Below are 23,145 nucleotides of genomic sequence, written 5' to 3' on the forward strand. Positions count from 1 at the left end.
ACCACAAGGCTGATGGATGCCCTACTCAGCCAGTAAATAACTAGGCCGGGACACTGCTGCAGTCATTGATTAGCTGAGCAAGTACTTCTACCTTGGGCTGTAAAATAGCAGGAAGCAAGAGAAAATTATATCTAGGGGAGGTCAGGGAGCCTGTTGACTCGACACGGGGGGGGGGGGGGGGGCATGGAGACCTGGAAGCATGCATTCTTTATCATGTTTTCCTCACCCCCTACCCGCACAGGTTTTTTTTTTTGCGTGGAATACCCCTTTAACACACCAAATTTTTGAAAGTTGGTCAGAGAAACACTAGATCAAAGTAAAAAAAAAAAAAAAGGTCAGCAGATAAACTCTTCTTATATTCTTCTGCCCTCAGTCCCTGCACCTCTGACTTGCAATAACCACGCTAGAGGCTAATGCAAAAAGTGCAGGTGACAGCGGGCAATTCTGCCTTGACCGATAGTAATTAGAGTGGGGTTCTGTGATGGGAGAATGAGAAAGGCACATGGATCTCTATACAACATACTTAAAGCTAAAACAAATGGCAGAGTACAGCAAATAAATAGTTGGAAGACGGAGTCAAAGGCATTTCCTAATCTACCATTTCCAGATCTAGCAATGTAAGAGGTGTTTTGAATGTGTTGGCTTGGTGAATGAGGTTGATCAGTTTTTTAAATATTCTAAGCTAGGGAGTTCTTTACCCTAGCATTAAGAATAGAAGTAACATTTTGTGTCAAAGGTAATTAAAATGGCCAATAGTTGAAAGCGGAAAGTGGGTCCTTCTGTGGTTTGGGTATAACCCCAATGATGGCATTAAGGGATTCTAGTGGCATAGGTTTCCCCAAGAGAAGGTCATTAGAGTAATGATGAATGTGGGGGCCAAGAACTGAAAGAGATTTTTAGTAGTATATACTGTAGCAGATAGTTCGTCCAGCCCTGGGGCTTTACCTAATTTAAGATTCTGGTCATCATGTGTTATATGAGAACTTAAGGAGTCCCTTGATAACTTAGAAACAGGGTTATGATGAAGAAATTCAACTATTAACTCAGAGGAGGTCAGGCCACCCCTAGAACATAAATTAGCTAAATATGATTGGGGTTGGAAGTAACATGACCATGTGGTTTCCCACCACGGGTGTTTCATGTTTCTTCCACCTGTCACAAAACCTTTTACTCCAGCTTAAAGGAGACCTGTCACCCCCCGTGCTGGGGTGACAGGCTCCCGACCCCCGTTAGAGCCCCCTATACTCACGTGATCCCGCCGGGTCCCGCTTCCTGAGCCGGTCGGGTCACGGAGATATCAGCGCCCGAAGCCCGACGCGCGCGCTGACAGCAGAGTCAGACGCCCATAGAGAATGAATGGGGAGTCCGATGCTCAGTCATTCTCTATGGGCATCGGACTCTCCTGTCAGCGCGCCGGGCTTCGGGCGCTGATATCTCCCGACCGGCTCAGGAAGCGGGACCCGGCGGGATCACGTGAGTATAGGGGGCTCTAACGGGGGGTCGGGAGCCTGTCACCCCGGCACGGGGGGTGACAGGTCCTCTTTAAGTGGTGATGAAGGTATTCTAGAGTTTCACCACTAGGTGTCAGTGTTATTTCTAATTTTAGTTACATGGGTTACTGTTTTTGTTGTACCATGTGTTCAGTGCTGACCTATAGGAGATGCTCTTTTTCTTCTACCTATCCCTGCTCTCCACACACACATGGCCCCTAGGGAATTAGCTAGTTAGCCCCCTGTAGGAGGAAGTCAGTTCAGTGTGGTCTAGTTACTGAGTTGGTTAATACACGTGAATGCAGAAGCAACCAGAGACACTCAGTTCTTCCAGTCTATCTACTATATGTATTACACAGTGCTAGACACTCCAGAGGGAGAAAAGCCATCCTAGCCCAAGCCGAGAACCACTCTACAAAGTGCAGGGCAGTATCCTACTACACAAGAGGAACCAGCCTGAATAGAACAAAGCTACCAAAAGGTATATGTATTCTATCTCACAGTGCAGGTTAACCAGGACACCCTCGGCAATTTAGCTTCACCCAGGTAACCAAGACTGGGGCTTGTATCACCCTATTAAGACAAGTACCTTGACAGTGTAGGGCAGAAGGTGGTCAGACCATAGTCTAAACACGTGTACAAGTATTTTTTCATATCTTAGAAAAACGCCAATAAAAACGTAATGGCGGTTTTTTTTTGTTGTTGTTTTTTTTGCAAAAACGCCAGTGGCCAGATTTTAACTGGAAGTCAATGGAAGTTTATGATCTGCCTTACACGCATAGGGTTTTTTTTTTTTTTTTTTTTGGGGGGGGGGGGGGACCCACATTTTTGAGGGTCTGTGGTAGTTTTGTCAAAATACAGCATGTTGAGGGTGTGGCTTTTTTGGCAAACTGTGGCACTTATTCTACCATAGAATATGGGATTGTTCTAGTTGTCTCAAAAACACCATTGCTGCACGTATGGTGTTTTTTTTTTGTGTGTGTGTTTTTGTCACCTTTTGTGGTCCTGCAGCTAGGCCATGTGATGGGTTAAAAAAAAGTTCAGCACACAAAAACGCCTAAACAGAAAAGATCATTCACACATAAAGTCAAAAATGCTAGAAAAAAGGCAAGAAAAAAACGCCAATGCGTGGGGAAAAAACGCATTGGAAGATTTTCTGGCGTTTTTTGGAGACCCGAAAAACACCAAAGAAAAAGGATGTGTGGGGACACCCTTAGGCTATGTTCCCTCGTCGCATCGGACCAGCCGTTCCGTGAGTACCGGCCGGATGATCTTTATGACCGTCGTGTTCTGATGCGGGCGCATCAGCGCGGGCCCACATCAGAACTCCCCGCAGCACACAATGAAGCAAACGGCCGGAGCCGCTCGCTTGATTGTGTGAACTGACAGGGTTTTACTGAATTGCGGCCGCAGAAAACTGACATGTCAGTTCTTTGTGGCCCGGCATGGGATCCCGGCCGGAGCGTATATGATGTGTATACGCTCCGGCCGGGATCCCATAGAACAAGAGGCAAAGTTCCACATTGCATTAAGTACAATGACAACAACGGCTTACTTTTACGTAGTGTGAACATTGCCTTAGTCTGTTTTTCAGATAGCATGAGCTTGCATCTAGCACAATATTTTATTCTGTTCTCTACTGAGAGGACTGTATGTGAGAGTTATAGTGTGGGGTTTCTTTTGTGAGCTAATGACAACCAAAATAATTTATTTTCAAGAGTAGATTTAGCTTGCGTCCTATGCTTTTTTTCAACATAATCAAAATCTACAATTTTTTTTCCACAAAATTAAAATCCCCCACCAGATTAGAACATCAAGTGGAAGGGGTCCAATAAAAATAGGATTGGATAAGGGTAGAAAGAGGGAAAATTGGGGTTGATTGTCTAGGAAGGCCCAATGAGGTCACCATCAGCCTGATGAAGCAATGGTGCAAAAACAATAACATGGAACTATTAGGAATTTGTCTCAGAGAGACCAGTCCTCCTTCTGTGAGTTGAAGTGCAGGCAGAGACCACACGCTGAACCTTGGTCAGACACAGAGGCTTTTTAAAGGACAGCAGCTATCGCAGGCCCCAAATGGCATACAAAGGTGTACAAGGTTAAAGGGTTCTGTAGTCCTCAGGTCACATTGCGACCCATAAGCAAGAATTTTGAGATAATGTTGGTTTGAAGCATTGTGACTTTTAGGTGTCCAGGCATACCTTGCTGGCATTCATGCGCTCCAGTGTGTAAAGAGCTAAATCAGCATACATGTGGACTGATGGAGACAGGTCCGGTAGCTGAGGCAAACTATGCAGCTCCAAGAAGCAGGTCCCACATTTCAGCACAGTGTACATCTCTTGGGACCTCTGGATTGCGTGGCCTGATGAGCCTTCAGTGAATGCGATAGCTCGGCCACATAATTTGTCAGTAAAGTTAGGAAAATATGTAATATAATGTCCTTTACATGAGTAGTAGTCTCTGGCAGGCCTCTTATCCTGAGGTTTGCTCTCTTGGACTGATTTTCTAGGTCTTCAAGCTTATACTCTGTGGCCCCAAGCCTGAGGGCTTGGTCCTCAATGTCATGTCTATCAGAATCAATGGCATAAGCTAGCTAATCAGCCCGGGTCTCAATTAGAGATGAGCGATTTGGCAGAGGTTAAGGTTCATATAAACCCAAACCATCGGCTTTTGAATCCCACTACACATAGGATACGCTCCGGCCGGGATTCCATCCAGACGCACGAATCTGGGGCGGCTATTTATTGAATGGCGGCTGCAGAGAACCTGTCAGTTCACACAATGGAAAGTGTGGATCCGGTCTGCATGCTCCATTGTGTGCAGCGGTGAATTGGGATGAGGGCGCCCGCATCTCAATTCACCATGGATTTTTGGTAAAAATACGGTAGTCATTTTGTGGTTAACATAAGACCGTATTTTCAATATAATAATGCACTCCATTGAAGTCAATGGAGCTGACTGTCAATCAAGCAACGATAGGTATTAGAGGAAACAGGGGAGACATTCCAGCTGTTAAATGTGGATTAGGTTTTGAATACCCCATTTATATGTATTGAACTGTAAAAGTTTCTGTGGATTTGTGGTAAAAAGCTACCAAGACTTGCATTTTTAGCTAACTTTGCTAAGTTATAGTAAAAAGAAAGCAAAATAGGTATAAAGAATGGCAATATTTTGAAACTAATAATGTGCTACATTAAGCACTATAAAAAAACTGTCAGCCTGTGCACACATTATAAAAGAATTTGTGTGTGCACAGACGGCTCCTTTTCCATAGATTTTAGTATTCAGAATGGAAGCACCAGCAGTATGCCACATCAGTCCTATGATGAATGGCAATGGCATCTGATGGACCGCACTGACATATTCAGGTATTCAGGGTTATGGCGTGACTTTCAGTGCTTTGAACGCAAGAAAAGGGCCTCACGCTGTGCTATTCTTGCACCTACATGTAATGGAACTGCTGAGGAAGGCAGTGTAAACATAACCTAGCTATGAAAATTTGAAATACTTTTAAAAGTCCATATACAGAGACCCTAAATATCTTTCTGGTATTACACATTAGAGCAGGTCAGCAGAGTGTGTTTACACAGCCATGTGGAATTGTATGTATAACAGGTGGCATGCTCCGTACAGCAACATATGTCGCCTTTCCTGAATTCAAAAAGCATCTGCTAGCAGGAGATTGAAATAAAATAAACAGGGAATTAGCACTGCCTGGAAAGAGAGACTGTACTGGACTGCTGAACTGGTGACTGAAAGTAACCAATATAACTTCCTCCTTAAAGTTAAAACTTCATCTGGGTAAGCATTTACAAAAATGTATCTTGGTCATAAATAGATGGCAGTTGTCAGAATATCTGAGCATCTCATAGTCTGAACTTGCCTTTCCATTCTCATTAGCCTGGGTTTACATGTGCAGCAGTGGTTTACAGAGAATTAGACCTAGGTCCCTATTATCAAGATCCTGGGGGTCCCATAATGTACCCCCTGTGGATAGTGGATATGCTGTTTTGGTGGGACAACCCCATTGAGGTAAAGGCCTATTTACATGAGCAACTATCTTCTTCAGGTCTGACAGGTCTGATGTCACCTCTGTTAATGCGAGATTAATGGAGATCTGCTATTGATTTGGACAATTCCTGTCAGAAGCAGAGGTGGCAGCAGAGAGCACTGTGTCAGAATGGAAAGAATACAACATACAGCAGTTGGTAAGTACTGGAAGTAGGATTTTTAAATAGAAGTTACAAATCTGTATTTTTTTTATCCAGGGTACCCCTTTAATTGGGAAAAGCATAGTGGTTTTAGTGTCATTTTGTGGCTTTTTAACCAGCTTCCGAAAATTTGTATTTTAGAAATATGGATAAAAAATACAGTAACTCTACATTTATTTAACTCTACAGTACTCTCTACTGGAAATATAAATGACAAACTGTATACTACAGTACATACTAGTAACAGTAAGCATAGTCAGTATACTAGTATTATCATTCGCCATAGTGTATGGAACTACACTTACATTTATTTGGACTTATAGGCTAGGTTTACACTATGTAAAAATGATGGCCATCTTTTATAATAAGGGCCATTATTGCGTAAATAATGTCACATTTTAACAAACGGATGTTATTTGCACAATGATGGCCGTTGTAATGCAAGACAGCCGTCATTTTTACATAGTATAAACCTAGCCATACACAGGATGTACAAATATTATTGACCAATCTCACCTTGCGATGTCTTTTTCTCAAACAAGCATCTTTCTTCTTGGTTTCTATAAGTTTTATACAGTTTTTCCCCCTATTTCTATTATTACCTTTCTTTTCATTAGTGTTTATTCTATTGTCAGCTTTTGGGGGTTGTGCCACATATTGTCTTCGCTGTAGAAACTCAAACAATGTAGATAACTTAATCTGCTCCATTAGAAAATTGATCACTCCTTGTGCGCCCAGTAGTATTTTTTCAACTCCATCCAATCTTTTTGCCTGCTCTTCGGAATATCGATTTATTGATGAGAGGTGGCTGATCATTTCCAGGAAATGTCCATTCATTTCTAAAAACATATCTTTAACTTCTGATGTTTCTTTTTCCTCTTTTTCCTGATGCACTTTTTTGGCACTTGGACTCTCTATTTTAAGTCCTTGGAGGTCTTTTTCAATATCCACAATATCCTGAGAAATATTGTCAAGCTTTTCAAAAACACCGTCATGTCCCACCAAAATGGAGTCAATTTTGTGGCTTAAAAAGTCCAGCTTTGTATCCATAATGTTTATGCTTGTTGGAGCCTTTGTGGCTAATGGAGTCTGTGATGCCTTCTGTGTATTGGTGGGCCCTTGATTTTGTATAGCTTTTGGATCATACCTTTTGGCCAGAGAGTTCACCAGTGTAGTCTTGGAAATCTTATTGGCTGCACTCATTGTGAGTGCTTACTCAGTGGAAATCTATATTCTGCTGAGATTTCAAAAGATGAGGCTGCATCAAGTTCTCTGTTTCCTCTGTGTAAGTCACAGCTGCTTACTGACCAGTCTAAACTCCAGACAAGGATTCCTTTATGTTGTTTTCCTATTCTTCCTAGTGGTGGTAAATAAATTCACAAGATAGAAAACTGCCTTGCAAAGAACAAGTGGTCCCCTTTTCATCCAGTTTAAGTGTAATTAGGGACGAGGACTGACAAATGTATGTCCTAAATGCAGTAAGCTCTCTGACGTCAGATGTACAACAGGGAAGGGTCTCTAGTCTAACTTCACTGTAATTTGACAGCCAGGGGCCTTCAGGACATTTGAGAAGCCTCGTTTTGTACGGGGCCTCTGCAGCTCTGTTCATGCTTGTCAGATTTATGCTTGTTTCATGCAACTTGATATTAGCGCTAAAAGAATAAAAGTCTCTGAAGAGTGTCTAAAATTGATGTAGATGAAAGGTTTACAAGGAAAAATAACGCCTAATATATCAAATCAATTAGATGAAGAAGTAGCATGTAGAATAAACAGAGTTACCTTTCTTACAACAACACAGAAAACAAAATATTACATACTAAAAGACAATAAGAGTCTGTAAAATAGAGGGTTTTGTGTAATGTGGATAGCCTGTGTATTTGCAGTCATGTCTGCTTACACAAATAGCTTGTGCCACCATCATCTAGTTACACAGAGTATAGCAGTGACAAAGTGCAAACTGTATCTACTATACATGGTAAACCTATCCATTAAGTTATAATTAAGTTGTTAGAAAGGGGCTTGTGCACAGAACTCGATGGGGCGTCAGACTTTTCCACAGCAACCTCAACCTTGGCATTATCTGTGTCTGCATGCAAATTTTAAACTCATCATAGTGACAGATATGCTTCAAAGTGACACTGTCACCCTCTTTTTGCATTGACTTTTCTACACAGGTGTGAAGAGTAAATTTGGCAGTTTTCATACCCTATTTTAAATTATACGTCATGGTGCTTGTTCCATTAAAAAGTCATCTTTTATCATCTGCGGACTGTGTTACCTGGGCAGGCTTCAGTGCCACTTAGTCCTGGCCACATCACCACCGCAGGCCTGCCCCTCTGTGACATCACTGCATAGCCCCTGCACCCTCAGCGGCCATGGGTATGGGCCAACCTAGATGGGGCCTAAACCTTTAAGCCAGCCTGTATCAATGGCCGTCAAGGGGGCGGGGCCTATGTGTCGATGATGTTACAGAGGGCAGGGCCTATGGTGGCGATGTGGGTGGGGCTAAGTGGCACTGTGCCCGTAAGGCCCCGCCCAGATTGCACAATCCACAGATGATAAAAGATCACTTTTTACTGGAACAAGCACCACGACGTATGAAATAAAAGGTATGAAAACTGCTAAATCTACCCATTACACCTGTGTAGAAAAGTCATAATGCAAAAAGGGGTGACATTTGTTTTGAGTGCCAAATAACGGCCATTGTTAGTACGTTGTGTGAACATAGCCCTACTTTGCAAAGTACCTTTTGTGTGCTCTCTTTCCCCAGCCAGTTTGAGCTGTCCTCCAAGGATTCCCCCCACCCCACCCCCATCCCCACTTTGGTACATAACGCCTTTCTCCTCCCTGCTTCTATCTCTTAACATTCACATTGAGTAGAAAGTCTGTCTGACAAAACTATCCTTCTGTGAGCAGCAGCTAAATGGTAAGAAATGTCTAATGAAGTCTATTTAAGTTGCATCATTTTGCATTCAGCTAATAAAAAAAAGATTGTTAAACTGTCGACAGCATTAAGTTTGTCATTACTTTGATGGTTGTGACCAATTACTGACGTTATTCTATATGGTGTATGCACTGCCATGCAATTTCCCATTGACTTCAATGGAGCGCATTATTACATTGAAAAAAAATTGGGCCATATTTTTATCTCAAAGTTAAGGGCATATTTTTATTTTATTTTACTGTGTATAAACATAGCCTTAGGCTGGGTTCACACTACGTATATTTCAGTCAGTATTGTGGTCCTCATATTGCAACCAAAACCAGGAGTGGATTAAAAACACAGAAAAATATTTGCTGTTATTTTAAAACAACGGCTGTTGTATTGAAATAATGGCAGTTATTTACTGTTATATGACGGCCATCCACTCAATTTCACCATTGTGTGAACAGAGCCTTTATGTGTTTTTAATCCACTCCTGGTTTTGGTTGCAATATGAGGACCACAATACTGACTGAAATATATGTAGTGTGAACCTAGCCTCAAACTGTTTTATTTACAAACATGTCCAAGCTTGTACCTGAAGACCGATACTAGCATAATGGCTTCCACTTATAATGCAGCTGCCTTATAGTAAAATTGTCTTTAGTGCCTATAGCAGCCAATCACAGCTCAGCTTTCATTTTACCAGTGCAATGTGAGAAATGAAAGCTGAACTCTGGATGCTATGGGCAAAAAAAATTCCTACTTTAAGACAGCTTACAAATTAAGAATTCTATATAAGGCTTTACAGCTTGCTTCTTATGGGGCTGAGTGCCAGCAAGTGCTGATGCTTACTCCTGTCCACTGAAAGCACATATAAAGGATGCACAAGTAGCATGGCCGCATGGCCCATGGAGCAATGAAAGGAGGTGTGTAGTCTGTGTGTAGTACTATTACACAATCAAGTCACTGAATCTGTCTGCTCCACTTCTACTTCTGCTAATGACCAAAATGATGTGTCAGATAAAGACACCTAGATCTGCATAAAAACTATATATGCTAAAGTTTAGATTAGTCCCAAGATTAGTTGCAAAGTCGCACAACTGTACACATCTTTTAATCAATAAATAGATCTGCTATTTATACATGAAAGCTAGAACAGTCTATTCTTGGCATCCTAACATTTACAATTTGTTACCGTGAGAAGACAAGAGAGACCTATTGGATAGTGACACTAATGGAACAGTCAGGTCAAAGTTGCGGAACTCATGTAAACAAACTTGAAAATGATTATTCTGTATATAGTGCCATTATTTCCTGTGGTGCTATACAATGTGGTGCACATTAGGGACATTCCCATCATATGATACTATGGTACATCGCAAGGACCTAAAGGAAAGTATAAAAAGTAATAGAAATAGACTAAACACGTGAAGTCCCAGCCAGTACAGAGTGTCATGGCTCAATGTGTCCATTAATCACATGACTTCCTTCTCTGTGTGCAGATGATCGGGACTTGTGTTTAGTCTTTTTTTTTTCTTAAGACAGGAAGTGCGGTGTTTTCCATGATAACTAAAATAAAATGATGATTTGTATAAATTGCAGACTTGCTATATATCACATCTTGATTTAGAAAGTTATTACAACATTGACACTTCAACTGAATTGTCAGAAAAACTATAAATCCTCATATCTTAGAAACAAAAGTGCATACCAGGAAACAGTAAAAAAAAAATGTGTAATCAGTGTGCTCTAAGCTATTTAATAATGGCAACATCTAATTTTAGGGGGGGTTGACTCCAGGTCCTCTTTACCCCTTCAGGACCAGGCTAATTTTGACCTAAAGGTGACACTGTCACCCCCTTTTTGCATTCTGACATCTCTACACAGATGTAAAGGGTAAATTTAGCGGTTTTCATACCTTATTTTATATCATACGTCATGGTGCTTGTTCAAGTAAAAAGTCATCTTTTATCAACTGCAGATTATGTTAAGTGGGCGGGGCATCTTGGCAATAGCGCCACTTAGCCCCGCCCACAACACCACCGTTGGCCCCGCCCACTCACCAGCCATTGGAACAGGCTGGCCTAAAGGTCTAGGCCCCACCCCCCTAGGTCGGCCCACCAATTGCCGTCAAGGGGGCGGGGCCAATGGGGGCATTGTGGACAGGGCTAAGTGGCACTAATCCTGCGAGGCCCCGCCCACTTAACACAATCTGCAGTTCATAAAAGATCACTTTTTACTTGAACAAGCACCATGACATATGATATAAAATAAGGTGTGAAAACTGCTAAATTTACCCTTTACACCTGTGTAGAGATGTCAGAATGCAAAAAGGGGGTGACAGTGTCACTTTAAGGACCAGGGCCAATTTTTCAAATCTGACCTGTCCCACTTTATGCGGTAATAGCTATGGGACGCTTTATCCTATCCAAACGATTCTGAGACACATTGGCCCAGATTCATCAAAGCATATAAAATAGAGACTGATGGAAACCAATCAAAGCTCAAATGTTGGCCCTGGTAAAGTGAAAGTTGAGCTGTGATTGGTTGCCATGGGCAGTTTACACCAGTCTCTATTTTATATCCTTTGATAAATCTTGGCCATTGTATTCCAGGTGAGTGGCCATTCTGCACTGCAGTGAATTATGCCTGTGTTACACTGGGTGAGGCCTCCAGTTGTCATGGCTACCATCAGGACAATACGATCGTTTTGCAAAGCCCCGATAGGGACCCAATAGCTGCAAGAAAACCATCTCAGGTCATAACACAACCCTGTTTAGTTACCAAGGCCCCAACACAGCACGGTCCACTCATATACCTAGTTTTATTTTTGTATGGGTTCTGCTACTTTGCCTTTATCTCTCTCTCTCTCTCTCTGCCCCCCTAGACTCACCCTAGCCTTATTATCATATGTGTTCTGCTACTTTGCCTTAATCTCTGTCCCCCTACAGAATTACCCTGCCCCCCAGTGCCTTAAGCCTCCGGCAGCATCCACACTCTTTTAGAGATGCTAACGGTATCTATACACCTTACAATAAAGTCTGTTAAACATGCCATCAGGTTCGGACTAAAGTATAATGTGTATGGCAGCCTCCCAACTATCCACCAACAGATGATGTCAGTAGAGATAAGGGTTGGGTGTGCTAGACCCCACCAAGCTGGCACCAGAGCAGTCTGGCAGCAACATACCCCTCCCCATAGTGAGTAGATGAATAGCCTTGCCAAACATGTTAAGTGTATGGGGAATTCAGGGGAAGTAACTGACAGATAAACAAACATTTGTCCAATAGAAAGTGTATGGCCAGTTTAACAGTCAACGTCTACTGTCACAACCTGGATCCAAAATCACTCCAATCCTAACCAATTAATGCTGACAATATAGAAATCCATTGCAAGTTTGACAATAAAAAAAATCATCATCATGTATGTTGGATTGCACATAGATGTACAATCCCAACACAAGAACACAACCAGCTGACCCCTTTTAATATCTAAAAGCTTATTACCTATACTGCCATTATTTGTAGGAAAAAAGAGTCTGGTTAAAGGGGATAACCAAGATTAACAATAAATATAGTTGCTTTCTGCTGAAGTTCCCTATGGGTAACCTAAACCTTACTCACAACCCCTAGGCTGAACCCCTAGCTACACCCCTGCCCTGAACCCAGCCACCACTGGGCTCTGGAACAATGGAAACATGCTCTGCATTAAAGAAGGGATAGTGTTATTGGAGTGGTGTCAAAAAACTTCTGTTGGTATAATATTTAGGTGCCCCAATATATTTGTCCATGTTGCGTAAATCCGTTTAAATTACAATCATATTGCTTTTTAATCAATGTCTATAAAATCTACAATGTCTATAAAATGAGGCTCTTCAACGTCAAAGTTAAAGGCGTTAGAAAAACATGGCCACTTTCTTCCAGAGACAGCACCACTCTTGTCTTCAGTTCAGGTGTGGTTTGCAATGAAAAGATTTCAGCTCATCATAGCACGCTATGACTAAGACTGTATTATCAAAGCAGAAATCAATAGTCCAGGCGATTTTAAGAAACTTTGTAAGAGGGTTTATTTGGCAAATATGCCATTATCTGCATTCAAAAAGCCTTTCCCCAGGTCCTCTCCCCCCTCTCTCTCATCCACTGCTCATTATCAGAAAATCTCAACTCTTTTACATCAGTCTGGCAATGTATGTTCTATGGAGAGGGGAGGGGGGAGGAGGGAGATTAGTCGGCAGCAGAGAGCAGAGAACAAAGGATTACACAGTGGGACCTGTGTGAAAGCCCCTATTTAGAGGTCAGTGAGGTCAGTGCTGACTTCAGAGGAGATAGCCTGGTAATGTAGCTGTAAATTAACTTTTTGTTGTCCTGTTTTGGTGCCTCATCTGCCTCCACTCCTCCCCTCTTCATAGAGAACAATGAAGACGGGGGAGAGCTTCAAGATGCTTTTTCATGTTAAAAATGCATTTTTTTGGTTAATAAACCCAATTACAAAGTTACTTAAAATCACCTGTACTACACAATTCACAATTATCTCAGCTATGCAAACTTGTACTTTAGTAAAAATTCCCTTTAGTTATCATCAAGTACGCTGTTGTTGGTTACTATGTGCATACACAGACATACTGTATTCAATATGTTACTTATTGCCACTGACCCATACATTAATAATCAGTGAAATGAACTGTACATCTGTGCAGTTGGTAACCACAACCACTGGAATTTAAAGTTGTAGTAAAGAATCATTCCAGAAAGCGCAGTTTTATTTAATCTTTACAAATCAGACTTAAGGTTTACAGAATGTTCCTTTCACATAAAGCTGTGTGTGTGACTGAGATGCATTAGCGTCTTGTTTCTGCCATTAGGTATGCTGAAGAAAGAGCACAGGTCAACAACATGCATCACATTTTCACTTCTCCATTTACTTGACTGTTCCTCCAACAAGTGGGCACCTGCTGCTGCTGCCTCATTGACAATCTGAGTATGTTTTCCATGATGCACAGACCATGTCATCATTTCAAAGTTAATTTACCTTTAAATAGTTATGAAACAAGCAGATATAATATCCTAGCACTGTCTGCACTGATGGCTGGAACATATCTACAGAAACTATTTCATACAGAAATCTACAGAATCTATTTCATATCTTTTCAAATTACTTCTGTTTAACACAATCAAACAGCAAGTTGAAGCAACACGTGTATGTTAAAAAATGGTACATACAGCAAATGCACTTTTGTTACCCTCCTTTTGTTAATAAGAAGAACATAACAATAGAAGAAACAAAAGTGTATGCTGCTGTTTTTTTATCTGTCACAAGAATACAATATATTATTTACAGCCTGTGTTTGCAGTGATTTGACAAAAAAGTCAAGCTTGATTTTTTTATTAACCCCTTCAGGAGCGGGCATTTTTTTCCTCCTTGCGTTTAAAAGGCCATAGCACTTCCTTTTTTTCACCTACAGACCCACAGGAACCCTTATTTTTTGCGCCACTAATTGTACTTTGCAATGGCAGATTTAATTTTTCCATAAAATATGCAAAAGTGGGAAAAATATATCTTTTTTAGTGAAATTGAAAATAAAACTTTTTTTTTTATTGGGGGGGTGTTTGTGTTTACACCGTTTGCGTTTGCTTTATGGTAAAACTGACATGTTATCTATGTTCCACAAGTCAGTACGATTACAACGCTATGTAACTTATAATATTTATTTTATTTAATAGCTTTTAGAAAATTAAAACCTTTTAATACTCCTTAAAATTGCTCTATGTCCATGCTTATAGCGCTTTTATCCTGTGGTCTATGGGGGCGGTGTAATTTTTCTTGCTTTTTGATCACTTTTTATTACAATTTTTCTGGATTTGATGTGACAATAAATCAGCAATTTTGCACTTTGGCGGGTTTTTGCACTATACCACTTTACGCCATTTACTGTGCGAGATCAGGAATGGTATCATTTAATAGTTCAGGAGATTACGCAAGTGGAGATAGCAAATATATTTATTTATTTTTATTTATTAAATGGGAAAAACGGGGTGATTATTAAATTTTATCCTGTGGTCTATGGGGGCGGTGTAATTTTTCTTGCTTTTTGATCACTTTTTATTACAATTTTTCTGGATTTGATGTGACAATAAATCAGCAATTTTGCACTTTGGCGGGTTTTTGCACTATACCACTTTACGCCATTTACTGTGCGAGATCAGGAATGGTATCATTTAATAGTTCAGGAGATTACGCAAGTGGAGATAGCAAATATATTTATTTATTTTTATTTATTAAATGGGAAAAAACGGGGTGATTATTAAATTTTATCCTGTGGTCTATGGGGGCGGTGTAATTTTTCTTGCTTTTTGATCACTTTTTATTACAATTTTTCTGGATTTGATGTGACAATAAATCAGCAATTTTGCACTTTGGCGGGTTTTTGCACTATACCACTTTACGCCATTTACTGTGCGAGATCAGGAATGGTATCATTTAATAGTTCAGGAGATTACGCAAGTGGAGATAGCAAATATATTTATTTATTTTTATTTATTAAATGGGAAAAACGGGGTGATTTAAATTTTTATTAGGGGAGGGAATTTTTTATTAATTAAAAAACTATTTTTTTTACACAGTAATATGAAGCCCCCTGTGTATATAATAGAGCACCAATCCATTAGATCCATTAGATGGGTGCTCTATTGGTCTGGTCTACTACCTACCAGATCAATAGAACAGCAAGCCAGGATCAGTGTCGGAATGAAGCCTGACTGGGTAAGTTGAATGGATTTCCCCTCCGCAATCGTATCCCTGGAGGGGGGGGGGGCATCCTCCCACTAGACCACCATGGATGGGGGACAAATAGCTATTTAGATAGAGTTGTCAGCTTTGACAGTTGCATCTAAATGGCTCATTAGCAGGTGTGGCGATTGGACTGCATCCGCTAACTGCAGTGGTCCCGGGCTATTAATAGCAGATGGGATCAGGGCATATACGCACCAGCACACAGCGGGGGGACATATAAAAAAAAGTTTTCTGGAGTGCTTCTTTAAGATATGTTTCCACACAGTAAAATAATACCAAAAAAACGACAGTAAAATAGGTATAAATTGTGTCCATATTTTGAATAAAATAATGTGCTACAATAGAATCTAAGGGCAATTGTCAGTCTGTGCATAAAAAGAAAATATATATTTTCCAGTGTGTGCAAATGGTACATTATTGGATTTAATAAATATGACTGTGTTTTATAGTAATTTTACTGTCAGAGGCTATGTTCACATGAAGTGTTTTCCTCAGGGCTGTGGAGTCGGAGTCGTGGAGTCGGAACTACAGTAGTTTTGGCTGGAGTCGGTGTCGAAAAAAATGTACCGACTTCGACTCCAGCTTAAAAAAAAATCTTACAATTTAAAATTGATTTTGATACGAATATGAAGTTTTGCTCATCAATATATATTATAAGCAACATTCTAATAGGACACTGGCCCTATTACATAAGGGTGGTTGAGGAAAAGTTGTCGGTCACTATTTGGCAGTTTGTTTCTGAGCAGGAAGAGTCCATTGTGTGGGGGGAGATCTGTGCTGTTATCTTCCTGGATGCTGGATGATTGTATATTAGCAGCAGTGTAATATAAAGATATCTCTGTGTAATATAGAGGAGGAGGAGAAGAAGACATAAGTAGTGTAACAGTAACCTCTGTCCTTATTGTGGTGTTTTTCTTCAGTGTTCTATGGCTGCAGCTGTGTGTGTGTGTGTGTGTGTGTGTGTGTGCGCGCTATGGCTGTAGCAGGCTGTGTGTGTGCAATGACTGCAGCAGGCTGTGTGTGCTATGGCTGCAGCAGGCTGTGTGTGTATGCTATGGCTGCAGCAGGCTGTGTGTGTGCTATGGCGTGCCCCCACACCCACAGTGACCCCTCTATATCACTGTGTGTGACTTCTCTATATCACTGTGTGTGACCCCCTCTGCACAGTGGCGGAACTACCACCGTAGCAGCAGTAGCTGCTGCTACGGGGCCCGGCTCATCAAGGGGCCCGGCAGTGGGGACTGCGGGGACTGCCTGTGTGATGTCCCCTGGTTAGCTCTGCAGGACGTTTGTCCTGACACTAGCTAACCAGGGGAGAACGATGTTTGTAGAACTGCAGGGCAAACACTCACCAGCAGGGGGCAGCATCAAAAAGTACGTGGGGAGAGAGGGAGACTGGCCTGTCAGCTGCTGCACGGAGCATCCTGTGAGATAGGATAACCTCTGACCCCTAGCCCTCTCCCGCCGGACCTCGGAGAGATAGTGACAGCTCCCTCCTCCTCCTCATGTAAGTGTACACTGTCTCTGATAAGAGGTGTGTGTGTGTGCGTGTTTTATTTCTACAGGAGCGGTGACATTATAGGACTACAACTCCCAATGTGGTCTGTCTGCTGTCTGTGCCCCCCTCCCCCCAAAGACACAGACAGACCACACTGGGAGTTGTAGTCCAACACTGTCTATATAGAAAGCAGCCCTGTGACTGCAGCTCTTGTAGGACTAAAAAAACTCATTATGCATAGTAGTGCCAGGCTGAATATATATATATATATATATATATATATATATATATATATATATATATATATATATTACAGTGCAGTACCAGGCTGCATCATGTATATGTGTGTGTATATATATATATATATATATATATACACATATGGCTATATATGGCTGGATATATATATATATATATATATATATATATATATATATATACATACATACAGTAGCAGGCTGGAGAAATATATATATGTGTGTATGCAGTGCAGTAGCAAGCTGGTAGGCAGGCAGTTACAGAATGGAGGTGTCTGGTATGGCATCGCTATATAGTCACAGTGTGGCGGTATTGGTCAGGTCTGGTATGGCAGTGTTATCCAGTCACAGTGTGGCGGTATTGTTCATGTCTGGTGTGGCAGTGTTATCCAGTCACAGTATGGCGGTATTGGTTAGGTCTGGTATGGCTGTGTTATCCACTCACAGTATTGCGGTATTGGTCAGGTCTGGTATGGGAGTATTATCCAGTCACAATATGGCGGTATAGGTCAGGTCCGGTGTGGTGGTGTTACCAAGTCACTGTATGGTGGTATTGGTCAGGTTTGGTATGGTGGTATTGGTCAGGTCTGGTGTGGCGGTGTTACGCAGTCACTGTATGGTGGTATTGGTCAGGTCTGGTATGGTGGTATTGGTCAGGTCTGGTGTGGTGGTGTTATCCAGTCACAGTGTGGGGGGCCCCATTGGAAAGTTTGCTATGGGGCCCAGCCATTTCTAGTTACGCCCCTGCCTCTGCATCACTATCTGTGACCCCTTTATATCACTGGGTGACCCCTCTCTATATCACTATGTGTTACCCCCTCTATATCACTATGGCTGACATCTATATTACAGGTATCTGGCATTGTAAGCAGTGTTTTTGTGTGTATGGTAAATATTTAGTTAGAAACATACAAGATTGTCAGCAGGAAAAGACCACCTGCTCCATCTAGTCTAGTTGTGAGTTGTTCAGGACATGGAGGCTGGAGACTGGCTGCATCCACTGCACACACAGATGAATCTGCTTTATTTATTTCCTTATTCCCTCAGAAGTCGCCCCAGGATTATGTAGGACATTAGGGAGAAGCTGCTGAGCCAGTGTGATAAATAACTCCCCTGGTATATGACCGGCCATTTATAAAGGAGAAGAAGTCAGAGTCGGACCTAATAAAATTCAGGAGTCGGAGTCGGAGCTGCGGCTTACCGACTCCACAGCCCTGGTTTTCCTTTCAGTTTATTTTTTTTTTAATGGCAGACATAATTTTGCATTTTGGATGTTTGTTATTACAATGACAGCTGTTCCTACAATATTCTAGTTCAGGTAGACTGATTGCCCTTTGGGTGTGTCTATACAGTAATTTAAAAGTCCATTGAATTTAATAGTAAAGACAGTAAAAGGATGGTAAAAAAAAAAGTGTGCAAACAACTAAAAAAATTTAACGGCTGTTGCTTGCAAAAGACATGCACAAATAATTGTCATGATTATTATTTTGATGTCTGCGCAAACAACATCCGTTAACACTGTGCATTGTCCGGCCGTCATTACATTAACTTCAATACAATGCATTGAGGGCAATTAAAATGTGGTAATTACGGGCGTAATTTTAACCCCTTAGCGACCCATGATGTATGTGATACGTCATGGCGCTGCTAGGGGGGGGGGGGGTTTAGAGGGGGTCGCTCTGTACCGATGCGCTCCTGGCTGTAGCCCGGGACCGCGGCTATTAGCAGCCATGAGCCGATCACTGCACCCGCCCTGCATAGAGCCATTCCTGGTGTCTAGTGGATGGATTCCCAGCACCTTGATGTGATCGCAGAGGGGGGATCCCTTCTTCTTACCTAGCCAAGTCTCAGCATCAGAATGACACTCATGCCGCCTCAGTAATCCATAGATCTGGGCTGCAGCAGCCTTTAGTAATACAGCACTGATCTAATTGATCAGTACTGTATTACATACACAGCACTGACCTCTATGAGAGACCAGTGCTGTATATATAGAAGTCCCCAGGAGGACTTCTAATTAATGTAAGTGGGAAAAAAAGGATTTTATAAATAAAAAATCCCATCCTCTAATAAAAGTTTGAATAACCCACCTTTTTCCATTTTATAAATAAAAATAAATAAACATATTTGGTATCGCCGCGTGCATAATTGCCTCAACTATTAAATTATTCCCTGCCCGATCTTTAACGGTAAACAACATAAGTGCAAAAAAATTCCAAAATGCAAAATTGTGCTTTTTTGGTCACATTAAATCCAGAAAAACTGTAATAAAAAGTGTTAAAAAAGTAGCATTTACACAGTCCAGGTACTGATAGAAAGTACAGAACATCATAATTTTAAAAGTTATGCAAGTTGCAAGTTTTACCTTAGGGCAAATGGCGTAAACACAAACCCCCCAAATTTAAAAAAAATAAGGGTTTTATTTTCAATTTCACTGCGCAATGAATTTTTTTCTAGTTTTGTGGCATATTTTATGGAAATATTAAGTCTGTCATTGCAAAGTACAATTAGTGGTGCAAAAATATGGGCTCATATGAGTCTGTAGATGGAAAAAATACAACCACTATGGCCTTCTAAACACAAGGAAGAAAAAGTGCAAAAATAAAAATTGGCTCCATCTCTAAGGGGTTAAAGAGCAAAAGCGGATGCCTTTTTTTTCTTTTTACTTAGTGTGAACTTTGCCTGATTATTGCCTGATTTTGTTTTAATTTTACTGTTTGTGAACATAGCCTTAAATGTAACCATAAAAGTTTATTATTAGAGATGAGCGAACGATCGGCATTTGATTAGCGGGGGCTACTGAACTTGGATAAAGCTCTAAGGTTGTCTGGAAAACATGGATACAGCCAATGACTATATCCATGTTTTCCACATAGCCTTAGGGCTTTATCCAAGTTCAGCAGCCACTGCTAATCAAATGCCCAAAGTTCGGGTTCGGATGGACTCGAGCAAGCTCAAGGTTTGCTCATCTCTATTTATTATATGTTTTAGGCTATGTTTACACAACTTTTGTTTTCAGCCATCATTTTGAGGTGGAAATATGACCATATTTTGATAATTAGTTTAGTTGAAAAAATATTAACCAAAATAGTATGTGTGAACATAGCCTTATGTTTTATTTGTATCCCTTTTAAATGCATTTCAATGGTAGACATGAGCTCTTTCTGCATTAAAATAAATAATTTGAGACAAAAGAAGGAAGATGCAATAAATCTTATGCTCCAGAGTGCAGTTTCCAGTTTCATGACTTTAACCAAAACCGAGCATAGGCTACGTTCACATGAGCGTTTGACCATCCGGCACCATTCCGTCTACCTTTTCCGTTCTGGAGTCAGCAAAACGGAAACTGGCGGATCCATTAAAATCCCAATAGATTCCCATGATATATTAGTGTGCTCCGTTTGCCCTAATTGTGCTCCGATTGCATGCAATCCATTCAAGATTCGTTTTTTTGAACGGAGAAAAAAATAGTGTTTGCAGTATTTTTCTTTCCGTTATAAAAAAAACTGATCATGAACGGAAAGTGCACTTCTGTTTTTTTTTACATTTTAGTCGATGAGGACGGATCTAAACGGAAGGTATTTCCGTTCACATCCATTTGTTTTCATCCGTTTTTGCACTGAGCATGCTCAGAAGCAAAATGGATGCAAATGCAAATGGATGAAAACTGATGTACAAAAGTCAGTTTTTTTAAGCCAAAATACAAACTGACCATTAAAAAAAGATGAATATTTTGCAATCAGTTTGCATCAGTCTGCTCATCAGTTTATGGTCATCTGTTAAATTAATATGGACAGATCCCTTAGAAAAACGCTAGTGTGGCCGAGCCCATACACAGCAAATAGTGATGGAACTACAAGACATAATAAGTCGACTGGAAGTATCAGATCAACAGGAATCACAATAAAAACATGATTTTAAGTAGATGCTCCAATAAATACATATATCTCAATTAATAAAACTGAGGCGCAAACATAACAGCATCCAGCACAGTGTCCCATAAAAAAGGAACAAATACAAATGCAAAGCATTCCCTAGAGGGACTTAAAAAGTTAAAAAAAAGTTTCTAAAAACTTTCACAAAGTCGAAAGTTGACATCGCCTCCTTTCCCATTTTACAAATAAAGAGTTCATTAAAAAAAAAAAAAAAAAAATAAGATAAACAGATTTGGTATTGTAGCGTGCAGAATTGTTCAAGCAATTTAAATATAATGATACTGTTCCTACATGGTGAAAAGCTAACAGAGAAAACAAATGCCAGGATTGCATTTTTTTGTCACATTATAGTAAATCATACATAGGCTTTGTTCCCACTGCGTTTTCTCCGCTCCGTTTTTTTAAAAGAAAAAATGACGCCTGTCTATTCGAGTTGAAAATAATATCAGTCATTTTGCGGTCTGGCCGCCTGTTAGTGCAATGACGGCTGTTGGCAGATTATTCTAGTTTAGGTGGACTGAGTGCCCTTTGGGTGTGTGTTAATTGAAAAATCCATTAAATTTAATAGTAAAAACGGGGAAAGGACGGTAACTAAAAAAAACTGTGTGTGAACGACTAAAAAATAACATCTGCTGTTTGCAAAAGACGTCCGAAAATAATTGATATGATTATTTTGACGTCCGCGTAGACAATGTCACTAATTTTATACACTGTGTGCATTGGACGTTCGTCATTCCATTGACTTTAATGCATTGCACTGAAGTCAATTAAATTGCGGCAATAACGGACGTCTTTTCAACTAGAAAAGGCGGATGCCTTTTCTCTTTTTCTTACGCAGTGTGAACATAGCCATACTGTGTAAACATATATATACACACATATATACATATATATTATAGGTACCAATAAAAACTATAGATCAAGGCACAAAAAATTAGCCCCCAAGCAGCCCCTTATGTGGAAAAATAAGAGAGTTATGGCTCTTAGAAGGTGAGAAGTAGAGCACTGCTTCAGTGTGACCTGGACATATGTGCATCGATGACCTTTGGTCAAGAAAGGGTTAAAGTCTAGGTGCACAAGTACAGCACATATCTTGCTGAAATACCGTCAAGAATTCATGCTTAGGTGCCACACGTACACATATACATCTAAAATAGCATAAAAATATATACCTTATGCAAATATTTCTTTACTTATCACAAAACATTGCAGACCTTGTAGAAATATTAACTGTCGTTTATATTCAAAATGTTCTTGAGTTTGACTGACATGTTCTAAAGATGTATAAATAAAAGATTCTTTAAAAATTACAACTAATTTATATGTAGTCTAAACAGTTATTGAGCAAATAAAGAATAGTATTACTGCTATTAATAACAACAATAATAATAATTAATAATAATAATTAATTTTAAAAAAAGGTAACATCTCAATTAAACACACAAAAATATTTTTTTTTTATGAGGACGCGCTTCTGACCATTGTGCTATACAGTTAGTTGGACTACCTGTGTATCTTCAGGCTCAGCTGTCCTCTTGTCTCTCTTGACATGTAGAACATTCCACAAAAGCTGCCAGAGTAACGATGCAAAAATGCACAGATTGTCCGCAATCCACAGAAATTTACCCCGGAACAGAAGGTCCATATTTGCAGTTTTTCTTATATTTTACACTTTTCTACAGCTCTACCCTATAACCAAGCTGTAAGAAAACTAGGCTCCAAGAGAAGGCATGGAAACGGACAGGTTGTATCCAGTAACAAGGATCAACACATTCAATGTACCTAACATGGTATAATATGACAAGTAGATGACAAGTCTGAAGCAGATGCTAGGGTAAGGAGCTTGAGTGAGGCAATGCTTGACAGATATTTACTGTGATACCCTAGCACTTGTTGACTATGCAGGAACGCCAAGCACCATCAGCAGTAGCAGAATGTATTAGGCACATGTTCCCAATCAACAGTACAGGCTTTCTCCTCTTCTTCTCGGTGGAACAGTTAGAGGGCATCCTGTGCTGGAGTAGTAAATCTTAGAAGCC

At 40.5% G+C, this 23,145-nt stretch overlaps 1 protein-coding gene across 4 annotated transcripts in view; it reads right to left on the reverse strand.

Moving 5' to 3' along the window:
- Positions 1-23,145, reverse strand: part of MYLK4 (myosin light chain kinase family member 4) — a 145,229-nt gene that overhangs the window by 56,147 nt on the left and 65,937 nt on the right. The window contains exon 1 of one of the 4 annotated variants that reach the window (XM_069958095.1): positions 6,218-7,116. The exons of 2 other annotated variants lie outside the window; for them this stretch is intronic. In XM_069958095.1, coding sequence (XP_069814196.1) covers positions 6,218-6,904 — 687 coding nt within the window. In that variant the 5' untranslated portion in view covers positions 6,905-7,116. Of the gene's footprint in view, positions 1-6,217; positions 7,117-22,613; positions 22,845-23,145 lie in introns of those variants that run through there. One more of the 4 variants, XM_069958098.1, reaches the window with a different exon arrangement.

Source organism: Dendropsophus ebraccatus, chromosome 2 (genome assembly GCF_027789765.1).
Source record: "Dendropsophus ebraccatus isolate aDenEbr1 chromosome 2, aDenEbr1.pat, whole genome shotgun sequence".
Classification (NCBI taxonomy): Eukaryota; Metazoa; Chordata; class Amphibia; order Anura; family Hylidae; genus Dendropsophus; species Dendropsophus ebraccatus.